The 24,777-nt window shown below is 64.7% G+C and overlaps 2 protein-coding genes across 3 annotated transcripts in view; one reads left to right on the top strand and one right to left on the bottom strand.

The window, feature by feature from the left end:
- The window catches only part of LHPP (phospholysine phosphohistidine inorganic pyrophosphate phosphatase), a 108,273-nt gene extending 101,783 nt beyond the window's left edge, over positions 1-6,490 (top strand). For both annotated transcript variants that reach the window (XM_051833540.2, XM_002722150.5), the window contains one exon: positions 6,018-6,490. In XM_051833540.2, coding sequence (XP_051689500.2) covers positions 6,018-6,026 — 9 coding nt within the window. In that variant the 3' untranslated portion in view covers positions 6,027-6,490. The remainder of the gene's footprint in view (positions 1-6,017) is intronic.
- A 2,942-nt stretch (positions 6,491-9,432) lies between these two features.
- FAM53B (family with sequence similarity 53 member B) overlaps positions 9,433-24,777 on the bottom strand; it is a 73,903-nt gene continuing 58,558 nt past the window's right edge. Inside the window, exon 4 of the mRNA XM_017338086.3 lies at positions 9,433-12,782. Coding sequence (XP_017193575.2) covers positions 12,423-12,782 — 360 coding nt within the window. The 3' untranslated portion in view covers positions 9,433-12,422. The remainder of the gene's footprint in view (positions 12,783-24,777) is intronic.

Below are 24,777 nucleotides of genomic sequence, written 5' to 3'. Positions count from 1 at the left end.
GGCCGCAGGCATGCAGCACCAGGAGCCCTGCTGTGTATGTCCCCATGCAGCGCTGCCATGGCCCCCGGGAGCCCCCAGGGTTGGCGCCTGCACCCCTCTGTCCCGGCTCCCCGCAGCTCGCTCCTGTGCCCGCGGGTGTGTCAGGCAGGCGCCTGCCCTCCTCCTGGCCACAGCTGTGCGGGGCAGGTGCACTGCGCTAGGACCCGCCATCGCCTCCCTTTCTGCTGGCAGCAGCACTGCCGTGACCTTGTCATCCCTGTCGCTCCTCTTGGGTTCAGCAAAGCTGTGGGCCACAGCCCACGCTAAGTCTGCACACGGGCCAGTCTGCAGTTAGGAAAGATGCCTGGACTGGGCTTCGAACTTGCTGCTCTCTGTGGATCTTTTTTTTTTTTTTTTTTTTTTTTAAGATTTATTTATTTGTTTGAGAGGCAGAGAGAGGTCTTCCACCTGCTGATTCACTCCCCAAATGGCTGCAACAGCCAGGAGTGAGCCAGAACGAAGCCAGGAGCTTCTTCCGGGTCTCCACATGGGCGCAGGGGCCTGAACACGGGCCGTCCTCCACTGCTTTCCCAGGCACGTTAGCAGGGAGCTGGATCAGAAGAGGAGCAGCCGGGACTCAAACAGGCACCCACGTGGGATGCCGGCACTGCGGGCTGGGCCTTTAACCTGCTGAGCCACAGCACCAGCCCCTCGCTGTGGATGTTAACATCACCAGTCCAACAGCCCTCAGCTTGCCGCCCAGGGGCTCCACAGTGTTTGTCGAGGTGGGCATTTAGCCCAGGGGTTGAGGCGCTCACATCCCACACCTGAGGATCTGAGTTCAGTTCCCAGCTGCGGCTCCTGACTGCAGGCCCTGGGAGGCAGCAGTGTTGACTCAAGTCCTTGGGTCCCTGCCGCCCACATGGGAGACCTGGATTGGGTCCCAGCTCTGCGTTGGCCCCCGCCCAGGCTCGGTGGTCCCAGGTATTTGGGAAGTGCGCCAGCAGATGCAAGATCTCTCCTCTCCTTCCCTCCATCTCTCAAATAGAAGTTTGTGGAAAGATGGAATTAAGATACACGTACTGAGGGCGCACAGAAATGCAGTCCACGCCCACTTTCTCCAGAGCACAGCGCCCGTCCTCTGTGACTGGAGCCGCGTGATGCCGCCCGGCACGGCCGCGGCCCCTGTCCCGGCGGGGTGGGGGTAACCCGTGAACCGCAGTGCCCACGGCAGCCGGCCTCAGGAGGGCTCGCTCAGGGCTGGGTGGGGATGTGTGGAAGCCGCTACAGCCCTGCACCCGGGTCCCTGTCGGCCCCTGGGGTCACTGCCTCCCTCTGTGAGGGGCCCACGAGTGCCCTCAGTTCAGTTAGGAAGTGACAGGCCGTCAGTCGGGACCCTCGGCACAGGGCGCTGGCGCTCGGCGCTGGCGTTAAGGTGTTTGGTTTCTCGTCTGGTTTGAGGAGGACAGGCCTGCCTCTTCCTCTCCACGTGAACCGCTCAGGCCCTCTGGGCCACCACATGGGCTCCTGGGGTCACCCTGCAACGTGGGGGGGGCCGGAGGGGCCGGGTCCTGGAGATGAGGAGGGCCCCCCTCCCAGGGGCGTCCTCAGAGACAGGGTGTGTGCAGTGTTGGAGCTAACGCTAAACTCCTGCAGTGCGGCTTGTTAGACGCGGGCTTGGAAACCCCGCCTGCCTGACTCCTGGGACTTTGTGGCCAGCCGGAGCCCTGCCAGCCCACCCCAGGCCTGCGGCTGCTTCTGTCTCCTGTAGGAGGCAGGGGAGGGGAGAGCCCAGGGCCACCTAGCCCCCCTCCTGGCAAGCGGCGACAAGGCTGCCGCACAGGAGCGAGCACACCCGAGCCCGACACTGCGTGGCTGGCTCGCCAGGTGCTGGGAGGACAGGGCACCGGGCCCGGCTGGCCGTCTTGGAGCCACGTAACAGGCGCCACAGCAGAGGGTCAGGGGCCTGCACTCTGGGAGGAGCAGCCTCTGAGCTGCTGCAGAGCCCCTGCTGGGCCCGTGGCCCTCCCCTCCTGGCCCTTCCCGAGCCTCCCCGACCGTCTTCCCCGGTGCAACCTGCAGAGTTCCCCTTTTCGCTTTGGCTGCCAGGGAACGCTGGGCTCGTTCAGTTCAGTTTTGTTTTTGGCTCAGAACCCCAGGCCTCTGTTGCGGGTGTTTCGGGTCTTCCTCGCTGTGGTATGGAGCCCCCCTCTTCCTGCGAGTCTCCTATAAATACGACGCTGCCCTTCTAGGCCACCGGGAGGCTGTAAAAACAACGATAGTGGAGACTGAAGCAGCCCTCCCGGGCAGGGCTCCTCTCGGGCGCCACGCGTCCCTGAGCTCACACTGGCCATGCGTGGGTCCCCTCGCGTGTGCTCCCATGTTGCCCCCCCCGGTCCTCCCCAGCGCGCCTGCGCCCCGAGTCCCTTCCATCTCAGGCGGGCGCAGTCTCCGCGCTGCTTCGTCTGGGGTCCTCAGAGACAGACAATGGAGACACGCTTGTGCCTCTCGGTTGGGTCTGTGACCAGGAGTCGGGCCTCGCAGCCGCCGCTGTGTATACGTGGGTGCGGGTGCGTCCCGGTGCCGTGGGCACGTCTGCCGCCATGGTGCGCATTCCACTGCCATGCGCGTGTCCTGGTGTGGGCGCGCCCCTCTGCCGCCGTGGGTGGCCTGGCCAGGGCCCAGTCCTCGCAACGGGGCGGGGCGTCTCCACTCTGGACGTTGGGCTGGGTGTGCTGAGAGCCCACTGGACCGACCACTCCCTCAGAGGGGCTCGTCCTGGGTCTTTCCCTGGAGCCCTGCGAGCCGGTGGCGGCTGCACGGCGCTAAGCTCAGACCGTCCCTTCCCTGGAACCAGAGCTCCACGCACGGGCCCCTAAGCAGCATCCGGCAAAGGGCAGCCTGGCCCACCAGCGTGGGGACCGTGACACGGGAGAGCTCCAGGACAGGGGATCCGGGACCAGCGCGCTCTGCCGCGTGGAGCTCCCGGGGACCCTTCCATGGCCCTGGCCCGGGTTTCTTCACCTGTCGCCGGGGAGTTTGATGCCCTAGGCCCTGAAATAGTGGGACCCCAGCCACCCGGGACCATCAAGGGCCAAGCTGAGCACCAGGGAGGAACTGGGGGCCCCCTCTGAACCCCCCCGTGTTCCTGGGCCACCCAGGGAAAGTTTGGAGCAGCCCTGTGAACAGGTCTCAGGGCTGACTGGGCTGGACGGCGGTGTCTTCCTTCCCCCACAGGGCCTGGAGGGAGAGGGGCGGGCGCAGGTCAACTTCTGGGGCCTCTTGGCGCTTGGAATCCACGCTGCGGGGCTGGGCTGCCCTCTCCAGGCTGAGCGCACACCAGGTGCTCACAGTGCCGGGGCTCTGCTGCTCGGCCGCCAGCTGCCAAAGGGTGAATCCAGGCCAGGCCGCTGGCTCCCAGGGGGCCTGGACCAGGCAGCTCCAGCCTCAAGTCCAGGTGGTGAAGGCCACTCACCGTCTGAGCGGCTGCTTTGTCGGTCCCAGGTCCCTGGGCGCGTCCAGCCCGTGGCGAGGCCCCAGGGGACCCAGGCTGCCTCCTCTGTCCCAGAGGCCTGCGGAGTGGCCCGTGTCATCACTCTCCTGGCACAGGGGCTGCAGGTCGGCTGCCGGGACTTGCCTGGTGGCCTGCCTGGGCGCCCAGCCTCCGTGTTCTGGCCAGAGCCCGAGGAGACAGTTGGGCCTCAGGACCTGGCCACGTGCTCTCCAGAGAGCAAGCCCAGGGCAGGTGTCCTCTGGGAGCCAGAGCCCCGTGAGGACCCTGGTCACGAGCAGGCCCGTTCAGTCAGCCACCAGACTGTCTGCCGTGTCCACGGCCACCTGCCCGAGGGATCTCGCGCTGTCCTTATCTGCCCACCCACTCGAGCACCTGCCGTCCCCCTGCTGGGGCCACGCCTGGTGCCAGCTGCATCCTCCGAGCTGGGGGAGGGGCCCCTCACAGCTCCACTCTCTAGGTGAGAGAAGGAGGCTCACAGGTGGCTCCCTGCTCAAGGTCACAGAGAGGTCAGAGAGGTCAGGGCCAGCCCAGGCCCCTCTGCCACGCCCACCGAGGGAGGGCTTCTCTCCCCTGCCCCCTACAGGAGGCCCTGTGTGGTTCCTGGGGAGGCCAGGCCCAGAGGCACAGGGAGGGAGGGAGACCCTGTATCTGTGTGAACCTGTGGGAGTCTCGGGGTGTGACAGCTGCAGCGGGGCAGGTGCCCAGAGCCTGTTGCTCTGGGGTGCCCTTCCCGGGACACCACCAGCCCCTCGGGAAGCTCCCCCTCTTGTGTCCCAGATGCCTTGCAGGGCCCCCCTGCTGTGTGTGAACTGCAGGGGTGAGGGATGCAGGGTGAGCCATGGCAGGTGCCCCATGGGGCTCAGGAGCACAGCGGTGGCGGCTATGCCCGCCGGCAGACCGGGTTCTGTGGCTTTGGGAGGGGGAGGGGTGATGAGACCTTGAGTAAGCCCTTTGCCTGGCCTCAGTTTACCCCTCAGTGCTCAAAGCCCCCGGGCCAGCGAACTCCTCCTGCAGGAGAGGCTGGGTGCTTCCAGCTGAGGACGGCTCAGCAGGGGTGAGGCTCAGATAGCTCGGCCCTGCCCCCAGCCATGAAGTGGGGAGGGGAGCGCCCCCAGAGGCCACAGGGCAGGAAGACAGAGCTGGCTCTCCCGTCCCTGGTGGCGTGCGCCCCGACAGCCCACTTGTGTGGCTCTCACGGGCGAAGGTGTCTCTGGGTTGGGGGGCTCTGAACTCCACCCCACTCGTAGTTTTGACGGTGTCCTTGAGGGAGGCAGCCGGGGACGGATGAGCCAGCGTCGCCACAGGGGGTTGGAGGTGGCACTGGAGGCCTGGTCTGCCTTTGTCTGGGCCCCTGCGTTGCCAGCGCCCCCTGCTGGCCCATCACCATGGCAGCCTGGTCCACTGTTGGGTGGGAGGCAGGCGGGTGGCTTTCTTGTTTCCACAGACTCTGGGGGTGGGGGCGCTCTGAGGGAGGGGTCCCCCAACCCGTCCCAGAGGCCAGGCTGCCAGTGGAGGCCGGCACCTGACTGCCCCCATCCCGCCTGCTCCGGACTGGCTGTCCTGGTGGGAGCCCTGAGTCCATAAGAGGCTCCGGCCAGTGGATGTCCCCGTCCTTGTCCTTGTCCCTCCCCTGGGCGGGGACCAGGGCCTCAGAGGGGCCCTTGGCATGGCCTGCTTCAAGCCTGCATGAGTATTTAGCCATTTTTTTGGACCGAATGACTTAAAAAAAAAAAGCTGGACATATTTTTTCTTTCAAAGATTTATGTATTTGAAAGACAGAATGACAGAGAGGGAGTCAGAGACGAGTCTTCCGGCCACTGGTGCACTCTGCAAATGGCTGCCATGGCGGGGCTGGGTGAGGCTGAGGCCAGGAGCCGGGAACTCCATGCGGGTCTCCCGCGTGGCCGGCAGGGGCTCAGGCGCTTGAGCTACCAGCTGCGGCCCAGGCGCAGGTGCAGGAGCTGGGTGAGATGCGGAGCTGCCAGGACTTGGGCTGGCACTCAGACGTGGGCTGCAGGCTGCACCCCAGTACCCCTCCCCCCAGAGAGCTCGTGGCCACCCAAGAAGACCCTGTGGGCGTGCGCTGCCCGGGCGGGGCACAGGCAGTTGTGCAGGCCGCCGGGCCCCGCTCGGGGTGGCAGCGACACACACTGGTCCTCCCGGCCCCGGGTCCAGCCTGAGGAGGAGCCGGAGCAGACTCCTCCCACCTTCCTCCCGGCCTTGGGCCGCAGGATCCCCACAGGGCCGAGCAGGCCTCGGGTGCACGGGCTCCCGTTTGCTTGTGATCGCGAAGGCAGGGCCGGGAGTGCGTGTCCTGCCCCCTGCCCCCAGGAAGCCGTGGCTACATGAGGGGCTGGCTCTGCAGGAGGAGCGCCTACCTGGTGCCCAGGTCCTGGGAGCCCAGGGGACAGAGGGTAGAGGCCTGGGCGGGGGTCCTCGGTCAGGCGGGCCCGTGTGCCAGGCTGGGGCGCGTCACTGTAGCCACAAGGGGCGTCCTGGACTAACCTGCCGCCCTGCTCTCCAGGCCCAGTGACGAGCACCACCCGGAAGTGCAAGCCGATGGGTATGTGGACAACCTGGCAGAGGCCGTGGACCTGCTGCTGCAGCATGCACACGAGTGATGCGCCCCTCCCACCCACCCCTCCCTCCGGCCGCGTCCAAGACCCTCCTCCCTGCCCTCTGCCATTCTGAGCCCCAGCCCCTGTGTTCCCTCCCGGCAGTGGCGCCTGAGGGAGACCTGCTGGCTTCCCTCTGGGCTGGGAGCACCCCGAGTCCCCGAGTCCCTGTCGCTTGCACCTGCCGCGGGCGCCGCCTGATGGGGTTCAGAGACCCTTTGGCCACTGCCTCTGTATCAGCCCCCTGCAGCCCGGCCCCGCCCCCCTCACAGGCCAGGACTGGGACCAGTGCTGGGGCTGCCTCCTTCCTGCGGGGACGCGTGCTGGCCGCTGCAGCTGGCACGTGCAGGAGCAAACTAACAATAAACAGCCTTGGACCACTGCTTTCGACTGGGCTCTGACTGGCAGGGAGGGCCAAGGGTGGGGTCTGAGCAGGGTCTCCTACCCTCACCCCAACAAGGTGGAGCAGGGCTGCCGAGCGCCTGGAGGCCTGGGGGCGGGCGGTAAGTGGGGCTTTCTGGACCAAGGCGGCAGCAGCTTTGCCTCCAGGTCCCTGGACCCAGACTGGCACCTCACCGCGTTCCAGGCTTCAAGGTCGCTCAGCTCAAGGGCGAGCCTGAGGGCTGTTTCTCCCCGCACCCACCACGAGAGCGGCCGGGTGCCACCTGTCAAAGCAGGTGAGAGAGCGCCCGGAACAGAGGCAGACAGAGACAGAGACAGAGACAGAGAGGTCTTCCTTCCGCTGGTTCACTCCTCAAATGGCCACAGTGGCTGGAGCTGGGCTGATCCGAAGCCGGGAGCCAGGAGCTTCTTCCAGGTCTCCCACACGGGTGCAGGGACCCAAGGACTTGGGCCAACTTCTACTGCTTTCCCAGGCCACAGCAGAGAGCTGGATCGGAAGTGGAGCAGCCAGGTCTTGGATTGGTGCCCATATGGGATGCAGGCACTGCTGTTGACCCGCTGCGCCACAGCACCAGCCCCAAGGCCGAGTCTCATTAGGACGAGAGGCCACTGGCCCGCCAAGTGTCACTGGCACCACAGGCCGTCAGCTGGAGGGGCTGGAGGGCAGCTCCCCTGCACAGCGCCCTCTGCAGGAAGGCAGGCGATGGGTGTCGGAGATGAGCCGAGAGGCCGCTTTGGCGCTGCTGCTGGGGGGTGGGCTGCGGACCCACGCCTTGTTGGGCAGAGAGCGGAGGAGCCATGGGCCCAGCCAAGCGGTGGCTGTTATTTTACAGATAAATACTTGGAGGTGCAGCGAGGGGAAGTGACTCCCCCAGGAGCCCGGGGTAAGGGGGGGCCCTGCCTCCACACCCTCTCCAGCCCCTTCCCCACGGCAGCCCAGCCCTGCCCCACACCTTTCCCTGGGAGGGCGGGCTCCCCCGGGGGCCTCTGCTGCAGAGACCTGGAGCCCAGCAGAGCAGGTGCCAGGAGGAGAGGGGTGGAGGCGCGCCTGCCCCACCTTGAAGTTCCTGGGCCCACCCAGACGTAGCCCTGGGCCCAGTGTGCCTCAAAGGGCTGTGTGGGGCCCACCTCCCCCATCTCACCCACGCACAACCCGAAGCTCCCGAGGGCTCCAGGGTCTGCAGCAGAGGCCCAGGAGGAGGGGGCAGTGACACCCTGCCTGCATCTCCCTGGCCGCCTTCGGTCCAGGTTGAACACCGGGGTCCCCGCAGGCTGAGGCGGGCCGGGCCCTGGCCTGGGAAGCCGTGGGTGCTGGCGGGTGGAACTCGCGCAGGTTCCTCTTATTATTTCCTTGAGGCAGAGCGAGAGACGGGCACAGAAGACTGCCCGTCTGCTGGTTTACTGCTCTAATGCCCACGACAGCCAGGGCTGAGCCAGGAACCCGGCCCAGGTCTCCCACCGGCTGGCAGGGGCCCAGGGACTTGCAGTGTCACCAGCTGCCGCCCAAGGTGTGCACTGGCAGGAAGCTGGAAGGGGGAGCGGAGCTGGGACTCAGACCCAGCCCTCTGACGTGGGGGACGGGAGCCCTGACTGCTGCGCGGACGTCCCTGCCGGCTGCACCTGCGTCTTCAGGCAGGGGCGGCGGGCACTTGGGAGGGCCCAGACCATGCGCCCAGCCCAGCATGGCGCCCGCCCCAGCCTTCCCCTGCGCGGTGTCCCAGCTTCGATGAGAAAATGCACTGGGCACCTGGCTTTTATTTATTCATTCTTTTAAGGTTAAAGCAGTCCAGGCTGGCGCCGCGGCTCACTAGGCTAATCCTCCACCTACGGCGCCGGTACCCCGGGTTCTAGTCCCAGTTGGGGCACTGGGTTCTGTCCCGGCTGCTCCTCTTCCAGGCCAGCTCTCTGCTGTGGCCCGGGAGGGCAGTGGAGGATGGCCAAGTGCTTGGACCCTGCACCTGCATGGGAGACCGGAAGAAGCACCTGGCTCCTGGCTTCAGATCAGCGCAGCGCTGGCCGTAGCAGCCATTTGGGGAGTGAACCAACAGAAGGAAGACCTTTCTCTCTGTCTCTCACACTAACTCTGGCCAAAAAAAAAAAAAAAAAAAAAAACAAAAAACAGCAGTCCACTGCCGTGGGAACTCTGAAGTGCAGAAAGCAGCCCAGGGCACTCGGAGCCAGCGCCACTCCTGTTGCCGGATTTCCTCCTGGCTGCCTTTCCAGGGACTCCCTGCATGAGCCAGAGTCAGGCCGCCCGGCCTCTGCCCGCCAGTGCCCCGCAGGCGTGGGTGGCAGGGGGGGGCTGAGGACGGGGGCTGTGCCAGCCTGGGATCATGGTCGCCCACGGGAGGCTCAGGACGCACAGCCTTGCTCACCGCTTCTGGAACTGGCCCCCAGACCATTTTGTTTGAAAGATCTGGTGCCTAAAGGAAAAACAAACCTGGAGTCAGAAGCAAGTGCCCCCAGGCCTCACTCCCGGAGGGCTCCTGGACGGAGCTGTGCCGTGCCAAATCCGTGGGCAGACGGCAGGGTTGGGGACTGAACCCCTGCATGTGCACCCTTGGCCCCCCTGCTCGCCGTGGAGGGCGGTCCCAGCAGCGCAGCTGAGCTGGTGGTCTCAGTGGCTACCCCAGAGGGTAGTCAGTGGGAGATCACGCTGGGTCCTTCTTAGGGGCGAGGCCCGGAGCGTGGCTTGGCTTCTGGGCTGACCCGGCCCTCCCCTGTCACAAGGTCCCTGGCCCCCGGCTGAGGGACCCCCGTCCACAGCGGGCTTGGGCAGCTCTTGCCTCCGCAGGGGCTCCCACGGACTGGAGGGGCCGGAAGCCCCAGTCCACGCCGTCCCGGCGCAGAGCCCGTGCTGCTGTGGGCGGGCGTGGGCCTGCCAGGTCACCGCACCCAACAAAACCACCGGCTCCAGCTGGGTACCGAACCAGGAAGCTTTATTTACACAGTAAAAGTAACAAGCAAATTCCTGAGAGACGAGAGCGGCTCTAGTGCAAGACAGTCGTGGCCTGCGTGCAGGGGGCCGGCCGCGGTGGGGCGTGGGTGGGACGCAGCCCCGGCGCCCTCGGCACGCAGGCCACAGTGCCACGTCCGGTCGCCACACTTCCTGAGGCTCTGCAACAGCACCCGAGCCCCCAAGCTGGGCTCGGCAACGCGCGCCCGAGCCGGCGACCGCCTGCGTGCCCTCTGCCACCGAGCCCAGGACGTCTCCCCACGCGCTGAACACACAATTCATTTGCCCGAGACTACGCTAGAGGGGCGGACTATCCTACCTAGGGTACGAGACCTCCACTGCCATCTGCAACCTCCTTTAAAAAAAAAAAAAAAAAAAAGACCAACTAAGGCCTCTCTCCTCCTCAGAGGCCTGGTTTCCTCTGACTGGCTCCCCGCGGGGTCGGCGAGTGGGTGCTGGTGGCAAGGGCGGCACCACTGCCCGCGCGGGGCCACAGAACACGCGTGGCTTCCACGCTGCTCAGCGGGGACAGGCACAGGTGCCAGGGCGGCGGCAGCGAGGCTGGCGCAGCCCTACGCCGGGAGGCCCGTCGGGAAACTGCCGTTTGTTTCCTTTTTACCTTGAACTTCCCTTCATTTAAACTTTCTTTCAGCGTACAAATTCACAAAACGTTTCCTGCTACAAAAAATCGTGTTGAAAAGTAAGGCTTTCCGAGAGTGAGTGCGCATGTGTGGTGGGGGCAAGCTCCCTGCAGGCCCGCGAGTAAGGCAAGAGGGTTGTGATCCTGTAAACGGCGAGGCGTGGCCCTGAGCCCGCGCGGCTCGACGGGAGTGGGGAGGCCATGTGACCGGAAGCCCCTCATCCCCACCCTGCTCTCCCAGAGCCCTGACCCCCTCCTGGGCGTCAGGGCCCCTGGGCAAGGGCCGGCGTGGGCACCCGCTTCCTCAGTCTCACCCAGAGGCAGCGAGCACGGGCAGGGCCCCGACAAAAATGAGGCTCCCGCCGCTGCCGTCAGCAGGAGCCGCTGTGCTGGTGGGGAGGGCCCCCGCCCCATGGGGACAGCTGTGGGGGCAGGGAGAGGCTCCTGGGGACCCTCCCTTCAAGGGGTCATGGACTGGCGTCTGGGCGGTGGGGCGGCCCCTTCTGGTAGGTCCTGTGCTCGCCCAGCGAAAGCCGCCTTCTCCGAGCAGTCGCTGTGCCGCTGAGCTGGGGGCCCGGCCAGAGTTCTGAGCGCGTGGGAAGGGCTGAGCCCACCTTGGGCCTGGCTCGCTTCCGCCCGTCAGGGCCCCGGGGCCGGCCTGGGGGTAGGGGGACGGGGACCCACGTTGCAGCCCGGGAGGACTCTTCACCGGGCCTAGGCTGGCCCTGCCCTCCCTCCCTGGCTGGGGCGTAGGGCGGAAGGGACCGTGCCGCCACCGTCCACAGGGAGGTCTGTGCTAGGCTCTGTGTCCCCCGTGCGGCCACTCCAGGTGCCAGCCCTCCCTCTCCTAGGGCTCCCGCTCACAGAACCCTTGGCCTCCATGACCCCCAGGCAGGGGTCCGGTGAGACCCACGACTGCCAGCCTTCTGGTTTGGTTCTCCAGGTCCCGAGCCCTGGGTGGTCCAGTGGCCAACTGGGGCTGGTTCCCCACCCACGGGCTGACCTCAGTAGAAGCGCCACCCCCGAGTCACGGCGGGAGCCAGCCCTGGCCTGAGGGAGAAGGTGTGGCTCGGCCAGGGGCGCCAGGATGACTCTGCCTTCAGGAGAAAGGCGGCGAGAGCCTCCTGGAGCCGACCTGCAGGAGCGGGTGCTGGCCACCCACGGGACACGAGCAACACAGGTGACGACAAAGGCGCCTCAACCGCGCATCAGTGAGCTAGAACACACCAGCTGCCTGTCGCCTGCCCGCCGCTCACGTCTGCGGAAGATGCCCACTTCGCCGGGAGTCAGGGGCTCAGGGAGCACAGCTGTGTGTCCGTGGGGGCCCCCGGAGATGCCATGAGGGAAGGGCTGGGAGGGTGCGGGTGTGACTCAAGCTATGCTCAGGCAGGGCCTGAGCAGGGAGGTGGCCTGGGGGACTGAGCTCCCTTGGGGGACAAGAACGCGCCCATCTGGCGTGCAGCAGGGCCCCTGAGCGTGCGCCCAGCGCTGGGAGTTCCGCGGGGGCGCGGCGGCCCCCACCCCAGGCCGCAGGGCAGCCGGTGTGCCCTTCCCACTGCACAGGGCTGCGCCGTGTGCACCCGGTCACGGCTCGTCCCGAGGACACGTGCGAGAGGTCGCCCTGCCACGGTGCCACCTCCACACTTGGGCACCGTCTGCCAGCCCCGCCAAGGCAGCCCCGAAGTAATGGAGCCGGGGAGCCAGGGAGGCGAGCGCGGCCCCGCCCGACGTGGACAGGCGCTACCAAGCACCTCCCCACTGGTGTTCCCTGGGCCCCAAGCATCTGGACGTGGGCTTCCCCTCTGGAGGGCCTCGGCCTCCCCCACGTGGAATTAAGGCCAAACGGTTCTGCTGTCGCTACAGAAGGAAGCGTCTCCCGAACCTTCCCACGGCTGAGCAGGGAGGCCTGGGAGAGAAGGCACGGAACAAGCTGAGTGAACGGAGCTGCAGGCGGACCCCCACAGTGGACCCCCCACAGCGGACCCGAGCGTGGCCGCGGGGGCCCAGGCCCGCCGACGGCCCCAGCCGGGGAGGCGGACGGCACCCAGCTCTGCTGGGAAGTGACTGCTTGACATCCCACGAGGACAAGGAGGAAAGGACCCCAACCAGAAAGCTGCTCGAGGGGCTACAGTAGTTCCGTGTGCTGGAGTAGCTGGTGAGAGGCTGACGCGGTCCGCCGCGCGTGGGGCCAGGTCGGCTGTCATGGGGCCCGAGGCCCTCTCCCTGGGAGGACTTGAGCAGGCCCCACGCCCACCTGGTGCCCAGAGGGAGGCTGGGGGGTTCGGACACACGCCCACCCCCCTGGGGCCAGGCCCCTCAGTTGTTCTCTATCTGTTCGATGTCCAGCTCGCCATCCAGGGAGCAGAGGCTGTGCCCCGCGGCCCCGCGGTCCCGCCAGGCTGCGGCCGGCTCCGGTCTCCTGCCGTCGTCATCAGGGGCGCAGCTGTCCGACTCCTCGCAGCACGCGTCCTCCTGGCAGGCGAGGGGGTCGTCCGAGGAGGAGGGGAGAGGCTCGGGCACCGGGGTACCGGCGGGGGTCCTGCCACCCGGGCCGGACGCCGAGAGCAGGGTGGCCCAGGACCGGGTGCTGCCGACGTGCAGGGCGAAGGGGCTCTGGGGGCCGCAGTCGTCCACGCCCGCACTCAGGCAGCAGAGGCTGCTGAAGGCCTGCCCGTTCTGTGGAGGACACACACTGGTCACCAAGGGCCTGCGCCCTCCTGGCACCACCTCCCCGCAAGGCCATGGATGCCCCCCCCACCCCCCAGGAGGGGGGATGAGAAAGGCAAAACTCAGCTCCTCCCCGAACACCTGGTCCTGGGGAGGCCACGGGAAGCAGGCTCGCTCGGGCGAGTTCTGCTCTAGGACTTTCATCTTAACACAGTTCAAGGTGTGCATGACACTCCAGCAGCACGGATGTTCCAGTCACGCTGGGAGATGGAGAAGAGAGAACCTCCACCCCTCACACACGTGCTTTCAGACATGGGGTCAGGTGCAACGTGGCAGCCGTGGACACGCAGACACACAGCGCCAGCCTCGCGAGAAGGGGGCTGGGTAAAGATGACACGTGGCCAGACTGCACTGCACGCCCAGGCGGACACCTCTGCCCCGGGGCCTGTCCCAGCCATCCAGGGAGCTGCTCCTGTGCCGGCCCTGATATGGGATGGGTGCCGATCGGCCAGAGAAGGGGGTGGGCCCGCAGCCCCCTCTGAAAGGGGACAGTGGGGCTATGCACGGGGGTAGCTTCCTCGCACACGGGAACTCGAATGGAGCACCTGCCACGTGCCACGCAGCACACCTGCCAACAGAGACCACAGACCCGTCTGAGGGCCCCGGCGCTTTCACAGGTCGCAGTGTCTGTGTGGCTTTGAAATCAAGACGTGGGCCAGGGCTGCCGGGCCCGGTGACCGGGAACTGCAAGGTGTGCTTTCTGGAGAGTGGCTGTGCCTGCGGAGGGCCCTCCATGCGGAAACCAGCTGTCAAGCTGGCTTCCCGTGGAATCTTCTGGTTAGTGGGGAGATGGGGCTGGACCCCAGGCAGACTGGAGATGCAGGCTCAGGCTCACAGGGAGCCCGGGGTCCTGCAGCTGGCCCCACAGGGAGCTGGAAGGAATCCAGCCCAGCCCCAGTGTTCACACAGCACGACCTCCACTGCCCCCGACCCCAGCAGAGTGAGAGGTGGCGCCTCACGTAGAAGAGCCCCCAGCCCCAGGCCCTGGACACTCCCAGAGCAGGCTTAGAAGGACCAGCCGTGCCTGGAAGTGCACCCCATGCTCGGTGAGGCGAAGGCCCCTTCACCCTCCAAACACTCTTGACTAGAGCCAGGGCAGCAAACTGAGGGCACCCTATGTTCCTGGCCCTACTGGGCAAGCTGCCCCAGACAGAGGCAGCCCAAGGGTGAGGCCAAGGGGCATGAGTGACGTAGAAGTCTGGCTGTCCGAGTGCACCTGTACGGGAGCTGTGGTGTGCAGGAATGACTGGGAAGGGGTGGGCAGCGCGGCACAGCAGGTTGAGCCGCAGCTCGCCACATGGGCACCCCGTATCAGAGTGCCCACGGAGCTGCTCTGCCAGGCACCTGGGACAGCAAGGTACTTGGGCCCTTGCAGCCGACATAGGAGACCCGGATGGAGTTCCAGGCTCCTGGCTTCAGCCTAATCTAGCCCTGGCCATTGCTGCTACTTGTAGAGTGAACCAGTGCATGGAAGATTTTTTTTTTCTGTCTCTCCCCCAACCCCTCACTCTGCCTTTCAAATAAATAAATCTTTTTAAAAAATAACCCACAGATATAACAAATGTGAACAATCAAGTTCTGTCTGCCCAGTGTCCACAGGATGGCTGGCATCGGGGCCAGGTGGGTGACGAGAGCCAGGAGTGCCGGCCTCGTCTGCTCACCCAAGCACGCCCAGCTCCTAGGCCCGCGTCGCGGTTCCCGTGAGCTGCCCTGTGAAACAGGACAGGAAGCCCCGGGAGAAACCCCAACAGAAAATGTCCTGTGCTTGCCCCCGAGCCCTGCTGCCCACCCCGGCTTCCTGCCCTGTCTCTTGTGGTCAGTGGTAAAAGGTGCAGGGGCAGGAGCCCAGCCTTACGGCCAGCGAGACAGCAAATACCCAGACACTCCTGGTGTTCAGGCTGCGTTCCCGGCTGGGGCAGCAGTGAGAATGGGGGCCTCTGGGGCGATCACGGCATGAAGACCCCTCCCTCAGGAACGGTCTGGGGCCTCTACAAGCCTCGTGCCTGCAAGGACTGAGGAGCTGCCCCCTCTGCTGGCCCTCGCAGACACCACCTGCCGGCACCTTGACCCTGGACTCCTTCTGTTGCTGCCAGTCAGCCCCCTGAGGCACTTGGCTACAGCGGCGGGAACTGACCAAGACCCAGGTTGGGCAGTGCCCACCACAGCAGGCACGGAACACCCTGCTCCCTGGACCCTGTGGAGACGGGCAGCCTTGGCCTCCAGTGCGCCCTGGACAGAGCGAGGCCAGACAGGCTGCTGCAGGTCCAGACTGCCCTGCACAAGGCAGCACGCTGCAGACCAGACTCTCCAACCCCTGGGCTCTGACCTGGAGGTCAGGACAGGGGGGCCAAGGGCACCCAGGCCGCCCCCTTCCTGCTGTGTGGCCAGCTGAGAGTTACAAGGTTGGGCTGGCAAATTTCATCACAAGCAAACCACAAGATGGCACAGACCCTCAGTGTTCCCCAACAGACCCCTGCTGAACCCCAGTGTTCCTCAGAGGCACCTCAGAGGCTCCCTGTTCCCCTGCAGAGCCGCGTGTCCCCTTGAAACCTCTGTGGACTCCCACGCTACTGTTTCTGCCACAGTGAAAACCAAGAGCCCCACATGAACGTGCCGCCTACCGGCAGGAATGTGTCAGCCACCGCTCTGCCCGGACCCCGTCCAGCCTGTCGCTGCTGGTGCCCACCATGCCGCGGGGGCAGGCTCCCACCCAGCCTCCTGCAACACAGGGTGTTCCCAGGAGGGACGCTGCCTGGGCCTGTTGGAGGCCGGTGTGCCCTCCGCGGAGTGTGGGGAAAGCTGCAGTGTGGAGAGGTTCTGGGGCCACAGGGACGCGTCCTTGCAAGGTGAAATGCTGCTCCAGGACCGAGCGTCTCCCTCGCAGGCTCCTGGTCCACTGAAACCAGCCCCAGCCCGACAGAGCTCAGTGGGAACTGACCAGGCGGCCTTGGGCTAGAGCCCCGAGGCAACCATCAGAACCGCCCCAGTGTCTGCAAGAGGCAGGCAGTGGGGCCTGCTCCACTGTGGAGTGGCGCGTTTCCCTCACTGGCCACGCACTTGTCCCCAGTGGCCTGCCGGGTGCTCTGTGCCCACCCCGCCTCCCCTCTGGCCCCTATTCTGCACCATCCTGCTCAGGAGGCCCCTGCCTGGTCCCTAAGGACAGAGCCACAGGTGGCCTGGGCCTTGCTTTCTGGGTGCAAGCTGAAAACCAGGGACGCAGCCCCACGCCCCGGCTGGCAGAGCGTCGGCCCTTCAGCACGGGCCCCGCGGCCCCGCCAGGCGAGCCAGCAGGAGGGAGCCGTCCCACACCGGGAACATCCTCGGTGCTCAACTTCACCCCGGGTTTCATCCAAAACCCACTCCAGGGCCAGGAAGGGCGAGGACTGGGCGGGGCAGGGGAAACCACAGGATCTGGCCAGGAGTGCGTCCCCACACGCAGGCCTGGGGAACTGGGGCAGGGCCAAGGCTGGCCGGCTGGCCGCAGGGGGCTCTGAGGGCTGAGGGTGCGGCGGCCGCTCCCCTCCTCCCTGGTTTTCCCCAGAGAAACGTGTTCCTCTCCCTCCCCGGCCCCCGAGCCCGAGAGGCTGGGAGGAGGCGGCCGAGGTCTGGAGCCGCAAGGACCACGCTGTTGCCCTGTGGGCCTCCCACCCTGTGTCCTCACCCGGCTGCTTTGCTGGCCACTGCAGGGACCACAAGATCCTGGAGCTGTTGTCACCCTGGCCACAAAGAGCCCTCGTTGAGCTCCTGACGGCCCCCTCGCCAGGGCAGCCCCTGCGGTGCCCAGTCCCGTGGGCCTTCCTGCCTCCACACAGCGTCTCCTGGAAGCCTCCCCTCGGTCCGGCACCATCACAGGCCCCCAGGGCACAGCACCCCCTCCCTTACACACCTGCTCAGCAGGATGTCCCTTCCAGAACAGGAAGAGCAAGCCCTGGGCAGACTCTGACCGCCAGGCCCTGCCAGGAGTCCCACCCTGGGCACTGCTGCCTCGTGTTTGCTGGGGGTGGTGGCTGTTGGCCACGCCACTCCTGGAGCAGCCAGCACCTACCTGCACACACCCCGGCGCTGGGTGCCGCCCTTCCAGACAGGGGCCCCTTCGCCTCCAGCCATTGCTCTTCAAGGTGGCAAACCTGCTTTCCTTCTTTTTAGACTCCCACGGACCTCATGGTTAGGAGGTTTTTAGGGAGCCAGCCGCAAGGCATCGGCAGGCCAGGATGAACAGCCCAGGCCCTGGCCGGGCCAAGGCGTTTCCTCGAGACTGGAATTCTCCAAGTATCAGGAGAACACCAGGCCATGAGAACGGGTGGCTAATGGCCCGGAAGTTCTCGAAGTCTGATTTCTGCTGAAGCTGGCACAGAAGCTACCAAGACAGCAGGCATGTGGTTTCCTAGGGGTGGTTTATTTTTAACTGGGGGGAAAAAAAGGCACAGGCGTATTCTGGCCTACCTTCAATCCATCTCTGGTAAACCAACATTTGCATGAAGCTGTACTCACAGGCAGCAGGGGCCAGAGGGGCACGGGGTGGGGATTCTCTTCCCCAAGCTGCCTGCAGCAGGTGGAGGGGGCTCCCTGCTGTGCCGGGGCCCTGGCATCGTGGGCTAAGCCTCCACCTGTGGCGCCGGTATCTGGGCTGTGTCCCAGCTGCCCTCTTCCGATCCAGCTCCCTCTGGTGGCCTGAGAAAGCAGTGGAGGATGGCCCAAGTGCTTGGGCCCCTGCACTCAGGTGGGAGACCTGGAGGAAGCTCCTGGCTCCTGGCTTCAGATCAGCCCAGCTCTGGCTGTCGTGGCCACTGGGGGAGTGAACCAGCCGATGAAGACCTTTCTGTCTCTCAAAGAAATAAATTTTTAGCTGGACTGGAAGTGGAGCAGCTGGGATGTGCACCGGAGCTCATATGGGACACTGATGCTGCAGGCCACTGCGCCAGCCGCGACGCTCACAGGGGAAGCCAGGCGGCCCAGGCCTGCGAGCACCCTGGTCTGTCCCTGGATCAAGGCACTTCCCTACCTCAGGTTCTGGAAGCACATGAGGGTTGGGGGGCCTCGGGGGAAGCCTGGCTCTGGAAAATCATGGGGGCGGGGTCCCTGCCTGTCCAGTGCTGCCGCCTCGGCTCCCCTCTGCAGAATGCTGCAGGTGTGGCCAAGCCAGGGAGGGGCTGGTCTGGGGGTCGGTCTCGGCTCAGGCTGGTCACTCGCCCTTTCTTGCAAATGAGGAAGCAGAGTCAGAGAACATGAATTGCTCCAGGTCTCGGACATTTCTGCAGGTCTGGGCGGTCCACGGGGGGCAGGGCCAGGTGCACTGTGTGGTGGCCAGGCCAGGGCCCCTCAGAGTGACCTGGGGAGGGGCAACACCCAGGTCGGGGCTCCCTGCTCGGCTGGCCTCAGGAGCTGCCCTTCACGTGCATACACAGTGTGGCCCGGCCTCTGGCAACTGGAGGCCCAGGTCCAGGAGGGCCGAGGCCGATGGGGAGAATGACCTGCGGTCTGGAGACAGGAGGGGAAGTCGCTCCTGGACACAGCCTGCCCCAAGAAGGGCAGAACTAGGTCCCAGCAGTCCCTGTGTCCCCAGTTGTCCAGGGGGCTCCTAACAGGGACCCTGAAAGTGAACCCAGATGACCTTGGGAGATGCAAGGGGTCCCTGGATTGGCGCTCAGTGGGCCATCCCTCCGTGCGGACCAGAGCCTGGACAGCACCCGTGGGTCAGCCTCCCAGAGGCCCCTTGCCATCAGGGCTCTGCCCCCATGTCCCCAGCTGCCCGGCACTGCTCCCCAAGCATGCTACAGCTCCTTCCACGGCAAACCCTCCCAGCCTCTGCTGCCAAGCTTGGGTCAGTACCGTCCTGACCACCATGGCCACTTCTCCCTTACCCCCCGGTAAACTCCTGCCCACTAAACTCCAGCTTAGATCACTCCTGGAAGCAGGCTCCTGGATCCCCTCTCCAGTGCAGCCCTGCACGCCAGCACCTGACTCAGGGACTGCTCGCAGTGGGGGCCCTGGCTCAGCCGCTGTGTGCGGCCCTGTGGTCCTGAGGCCTGCACCCTGAGCTGCTGTGAACAGGAACAGGCCTTGGAGGCCCAGAGCCCCCCCCCCCCCCCGCCCCGCGCTGGTGGACGCTGTTTCTGCACCGGGCCCCTGCACGGCAGATGGCCGACACAGAGCAGGGCGGACGCCAGAGGGCCTCCTGGCGCCCTCACAATCGGAAAACAAACATTTTGCTTCTGCGGTGTGCGTTCCGGCCAGCACACACTCCGAATGGGGCTTGTGAAACCTCCTCACTCGCAGCTTGGCGTGAAGAGAATTCTTTGCCTGACAAAGTCGAGGGGCCTTTCCAAAGCACACAGGGCTCTGGCGGGGCCGGCAGTGCGCGCGTGGACTCGGAGACAGCTCAGCAGGCCTTGCGGTGGGCAGCGGCCGGCGTTCAGCTGCCACAGGACTGCTGAGCAGGGCGCCCTCCGGGTTCCGCCCCAGCAGTACACATCTCCCTTCCAGATGGGGGCTTCCAGGGCAGGCACCCCGAGAAAGAGCACCCACCGGAAAGGGAGCACCCCCGGCCGGTTTCAGCACCCCATCCTGGGTGCACACGGCTGGTGGCGTGCACCACGGACGGCCAACTCGCAGCCCCCAGCCAGAGCGTGCCCACGGCAGCCTTCAAGCCCCGTCCACCTTCTGGGCCTCCGTTTCTCCTCTGCACAAAGCCACATCCCTGTCGGGAGGTTAAGTGACCTGAAACCACTCACAGAGGGTCTTCAGGTAACCTGAGCCGTGCCCCCACCCCAGCCGCGCTTGGGCTCAAGTCTGTGCCTTGGCTGACTGGGGACGAAGCCATGAGGCATAGCAGAGGTCTCTGCGAGCTACGCCCAGCTGCCCTGTCTGTGGAAATCTGCCTTCCGAGTGGGAAGGGGGGCCCACGACACCAAAGAGCAAATCTCTAGGAAGAAATTTACAAGAACTGGCAAAAGCATCGGAAGAAGACCTAAAAGTACAGCAACGTGGGGCCACGTGCGCAGAAAGGCACCCTGCGTCCTAGACGGGAAGCCTCAGCCCCAGGGGGACACAAATCCTCCCTAGCAAGCCAAATCCGAGCCCCATCTAAGCAGCTACTTCCAGTCTCTTTTCAAATCCTTAATGGAAAAATGGACAGGTGGGCTTATTCGGGAGAGCTCTGTGAAGACCAACAGGCACTGACCCTGCCCGATGAGCCCACACCACCGCGTTGGCGAAAACCTCAGTAGTGAAGGTACACGGGGACGTGTGGACACACAGGTACCAAGGACAGTGCAGAGACTGTTCCGAAGTCGACCCAAGGCAGCAGATGCTGAAGGTAGAACCGAAGCAGAGAACACAAGACAGGGCTCTCAACAGACACAGTCTCACGCTACACCCGATAAACTGCACACAGAGTAGAGACTGCAGTATCAATCCAGAGAAGTTCCAGAAGGAAACAAGAGAACCGCTTTATAATCTCGGGTTAGAAAGATGTTTCTAATTAAAAATCCAAGAAATAATTATAATTAACAAATTCGATAAAAATACACACATGCCGAAAGAGGCAGAAGCACTGGTGGGGGGGACCGTGTCGCCCCCAGGCAAACAGCCCTGCAGCTTCTCAAACTCCCCTGGCCCACCAGCGCCTGCGCCTGAAGAAACAGAAGCTCGCGTCCTCCAGAACCTGGCCCAGGGTTCGCAGCAGCACTGGGCGTCGCATCCAGAGAGCAGCAGCGACCCGAATCCCGGCGGCTGGTGAACAGACACAACGGTTACCCGCGGCCATACCGAGACCAGCGCCACTCGGCGCTACGGCTCGGGTGCACCTTGGAGGCAGTATGCGAGGCGAGACAGCCCACACAGTGCGATTCCAACTGCTGCAAGGTGGCCGGCAGAGGGGACCCCGCAGAGGCAGAAGGCAGAGGAACGGCTTCCGGGGCTGGGGCTGGGGGTGCTGGCTCCCCACAGCAGGTTCCTTCTGCGGAGGTGAAAACCCCAGCAGCTGGGCCAGCAGTTGAAAGAGCCTGACGTGTCCTACAGACCACGCGCTCACGCGGGTGAAACGTGTGGCAGGCTAAGCTCTCACTCAGAAAAGCTCGGCAATGCCAGACGCGAGGTCAGAAAACAAAGAACAAATGAAAGACTCAAACCAGAAACGCTCACCTCCTGAACATCCACTCAACCAATACACAACTCAATGCTCTTAAAGGGAGAAAGGAAAAGAACACAAAGCAGCACATGGGAAATCAGCTGACGGGGAGAGAGCCAACCACAGTGACTCACCTGTCCGGCAGGCCTGCGTGGCAAGGGTGAGGAGGAGCCCACCTCAGGCACAGCTGCCTGGGGCTCCCCCTGCGGCAGCGTCCTGCAGGGTGGCGGGCGCGGCCGAGTGGCCACGCCACCAGTGGGAGCACACCTGGGAAGATGGATGGGCCCCAGCCCGAACCTGAGTGTGCACCTGCCACTCAATGGCCAAACAAGACTGGAAACAGCACAGGGGCCACCGGGGGAGGGGGTCATGGCAGCTCGCCCCCATCACAGAGCACATCCATGGCCCACAGCTACCAGCCAGCTGCAAAGAGGCCTGGACGAGAACCGAGGGAAAAATAAGAATAGAAACTCCTGTTTGCTGGGGTTTCTAAAAAGGAACTCTGAGGAGCACAAGGAATAAGCAGTTCGCCTGAAGGCGTGGGGGAGGGGAGGTGGAGGCGGGAGTGACAGTATACTGTCCTGACTGTAGCATCCGAGAATGGATGACTGTAGCATCCGAGAATGGAATAAGCCCACCTACCCACCCCTGCGTGTGTGCACGCCCACCCCTGCGTGTGTGCACCCGTGTGAGTGTGCGAGTGTGTGTGCATGGTGTTTAAGAAGCAGAACGCACGGAGTTGAAAATGAAGAAAAGAACAAAATCTTACTCAGTCACTGGGGTTTTCCAGAAAAGAAGCCCCCCCCCCCCCCCCGCTCCTTATTAAGAGTTTTTGATGTCTCCCCACCAAAGTCTCCCTTCCCCTTCACCGGGCTGGCAGGAACACAGCTTCTGAATTTTTCAGATGGCACTTTGTAAAACTGCGCGGCCAGAGAAACCCCACCAGCCCCAAGTTCCTAACAACTGTCAATGAAACTCGAGTCTCCCACAAGCGCGGGACGGGATGGCCTGGGGGGTTAGGGGACAGCCCTGAAGGGACAGCCCGGAACGGCCAGCTGATCACACCTGGGCAGCATCTGCAGGCCGCCTGCTCTCACGGCCCTCGGGCAGTCTCAGGACACAGGAGGGGGAGACCCCTAGGAACCAGCCATGCCCTCCCAGCCCCCAGCCCCCCCACCCCCACCCCGAGCTGGTCTAGGGCCTCGAGGAGCTCTGCTGGGTGACCTGGGCGGCACAGCCCAGCGTGGGGGCTGCTTGGGGCCTGCAGCCTCAGACGGTGCCTGCTAGCGCCAGCCACTTGGAGCAGCTGCCTGGCCCCACCCGCCACCACGGCTCCCTGCTGTCTGCGAGTGGCCTTGGTAGCCACGGGCACACTCCAACACACACTGAAGACAGGTGCTAGGGAGCCCAACTGCACCTGTCACACTGCCACACCTGGGCACCTGCAGAACAGAGGAGACACAGAGACCAAGGTCAAAGGGTCAGATCCAGGTAGGCCGCCCTTCAGCTCGGGGGAGGGGAATGCCTCTCTCCTCTCAACAATAATTCAGGCCATAAAGCCCAGGCAGGCAAACACTGCGGAAGCTTCATCTGCCCAAACAGGCCCCAGGATGGAAAACTCCAGAAGCAGTCAGGCTCCACAACCCTTCCCGGGCTGCCCTTTCCGGCTGGCGAAGTGCCCCCCTCCCACTGGGGAGGGCCAAACTAGACACGGGTCTGCACAGGCCTCTAGGGGACCCTGGGCCCAAGCTGCCCCTCTCTGGCCTCCGTTCTGAGAAGGTGCAGCCCCAGGGGCCACCCATGCTGCCTGCGTCCCAGCCTGCAGGCCGTGGGAGCAAAGCAAATGCCTCCCAGCCCCAGGGTGTCCAGGGCGGGCCTGAGGGATGTGGCAGCTGGCTGCTGGGTGTGTCCTGGGAACGTCCTGTCCTGAAAGGTACTGACCAAGATCAGCTCTGACGTGACTTGAGGCCTGTGGATCTGAATCCCATCAGTGCCACGGACCACAGTGGCTCCACACGGCCACCTCCGGGCCTGACCCTATCTCTCGCTCCTGACCCCACGGGCAGAGTGGCTGGCCCCCAGGCCTCTCAGCTCTGCATGTCCCCAGGGCTGCAGAGAACAGCCAGCGCCTCACCTCAGGGCCAAAGGCACTGCCCAGCATGGAAGCCCCACTCGTGCCTCACCTATGGGCCTCTGAAGGCTCCTGTGAGGTGCCATCCTTAGCCACCCTCCCCAAAACCCCTCCCTAGGGGTCAGTGCTATGGTGTGGCAGATTAAGTCGCCCCCTGCAGCGCCGGCACCCCACATGGACAATGGTTCGAGTTTTGGCTGCTCCATTTCCAATCCAGCTCCCTGCTAATGGCCTGAGAAAGCAGAAAACGGCCCAAGTGCTCGGGTCCTTGCACCCACGTGGAAGACCTGGAAGAAGCCCCTGGCTCCTGGTTTTGGTCTCGCCCAGCCCAGGCCGTTGTGGCTACTTAAAGAGAGAATCAGCGGACAGCAGACCCTGCCTCTGCCTCTCTCCCTTTGTAACTCTACCTTTCAAGCAAATAAAAATAAATCTTTAAAGAAAGAAAACAACTCTCTCCCCCTGTTGAGAAAGTCTTCACATCTCACAGCCCAGCCAAAATGACCAGCCGTGTACCCCCAAAACCTCCTTAGAGAGCACTCCACACCCCTGCAGTGGCTGGTGTGCCCCCTGCATGGATGAGGGGGAAGGTCATCTGCTGGGGTGCACTCCTGCCCTCAGAGGACTTGTGTTTCCTTAGGCACATTCTGCAATCTGCTTCTGTAAAATGGGTGTGTGAAATGGCCCCCCCGGGGCTGAAGGGGGCTGAATGAGATCATGGCTGTGCCTGACTCAGAGGACCTCATGGTGCCGGGGTGCACCAAGGGGAAGGAGGGGCTCCCATTTCCGTGAGCAGCCCCAGGCGGGAGCAGCCCTGGGAGAACCATTCACGCCCTCCCTGTCCCCCACGCACAGGTGCTGAGAGCAGAAGTCCCAGGAATGCAGGGAAGGGGAGGTCCCTGGCCTGTGCTGGCCACCGCAGTGCTGCGGGGGCGAGGGTGAGGCAGCAGCCCGGCCGGGTAAGGCCGGCACGTCCCAGCGTGCCCAGGCAGGGCGAGTGGCCGCGCACATGCCCGCTGGTGGTGGGTGTGGAAGGACATTCCTGGGCACATTCTGCTTCTCCGGGTTCAGCTGGCCCCACCGCAGAGCCAGAGGGGAGGGGCCCTGGGGGCCGGTGAAGAGGTGGCCTTCCTTGCACCTTCATCTCACCGGGAGGGAAACAGCTCTGCTTGGCTGGGCGCTGGGGGTGGGGAGACTCGCCTGGGACTCTTGCCTACCAGGCACCCTCCCGGTGGGCCTCCTCCTCACCCCGTGAGTCCCAGCTCTCCCACCTCACCTGATGCCCTGAGAGCCCCTAGGGCAGCTCCTGGGCCAAGAGGCCATGACAGGACGGTGCTGTTTCCTCCACAGGACAGGCCATGCCCAGGCCCCAGTGGGAAGACGGGACTAGGACTAGGAGTAGGCGCCCAGGAGCTGGGGGTGGGGCCGCAGGGTGCAGGGCCTGCTCCCCGCCGGTCACTGCCAGTCTCAGCATCGTGATGGGAATCGAGATGTCCATCGCAGGGGCCGCTGTGTGGACTGGGTTAGGAGAGGGAGCCTGCGGAGGCTCTCAGCTCAAGGCCCCTGTGTGCCCAGGGGGATGCGGCTCCCCATCGGACGCCCGAGTGCAGGCTGCGGAAGGGCTGGCCAGGCCGGTCCCTGTTCCTCTTTCTCAGGAACACACCTCAACCCGCTTTGAATTTCCCGAT

This window comes from Oryctolagus cuniculus, chromosome 15 (assembly GCF_964237555.1).
Source record: "Oryctolagus cuniculus chromosome 15, mOryCun1.1, whole genome shotgun sequence".
NCBI classification, from domain to species: Eukaryota; Metazoa; Chordata; class Mammalia; order Lagomorpha; family Leporidae; genus Oryctolagus; species Oryctolagus cuniculus.
The sequence above is the reverse complement of the archived record's forward strand: the minus strand, read 5'-3'. Positions and strand labels throughout refer to the sequence as shown.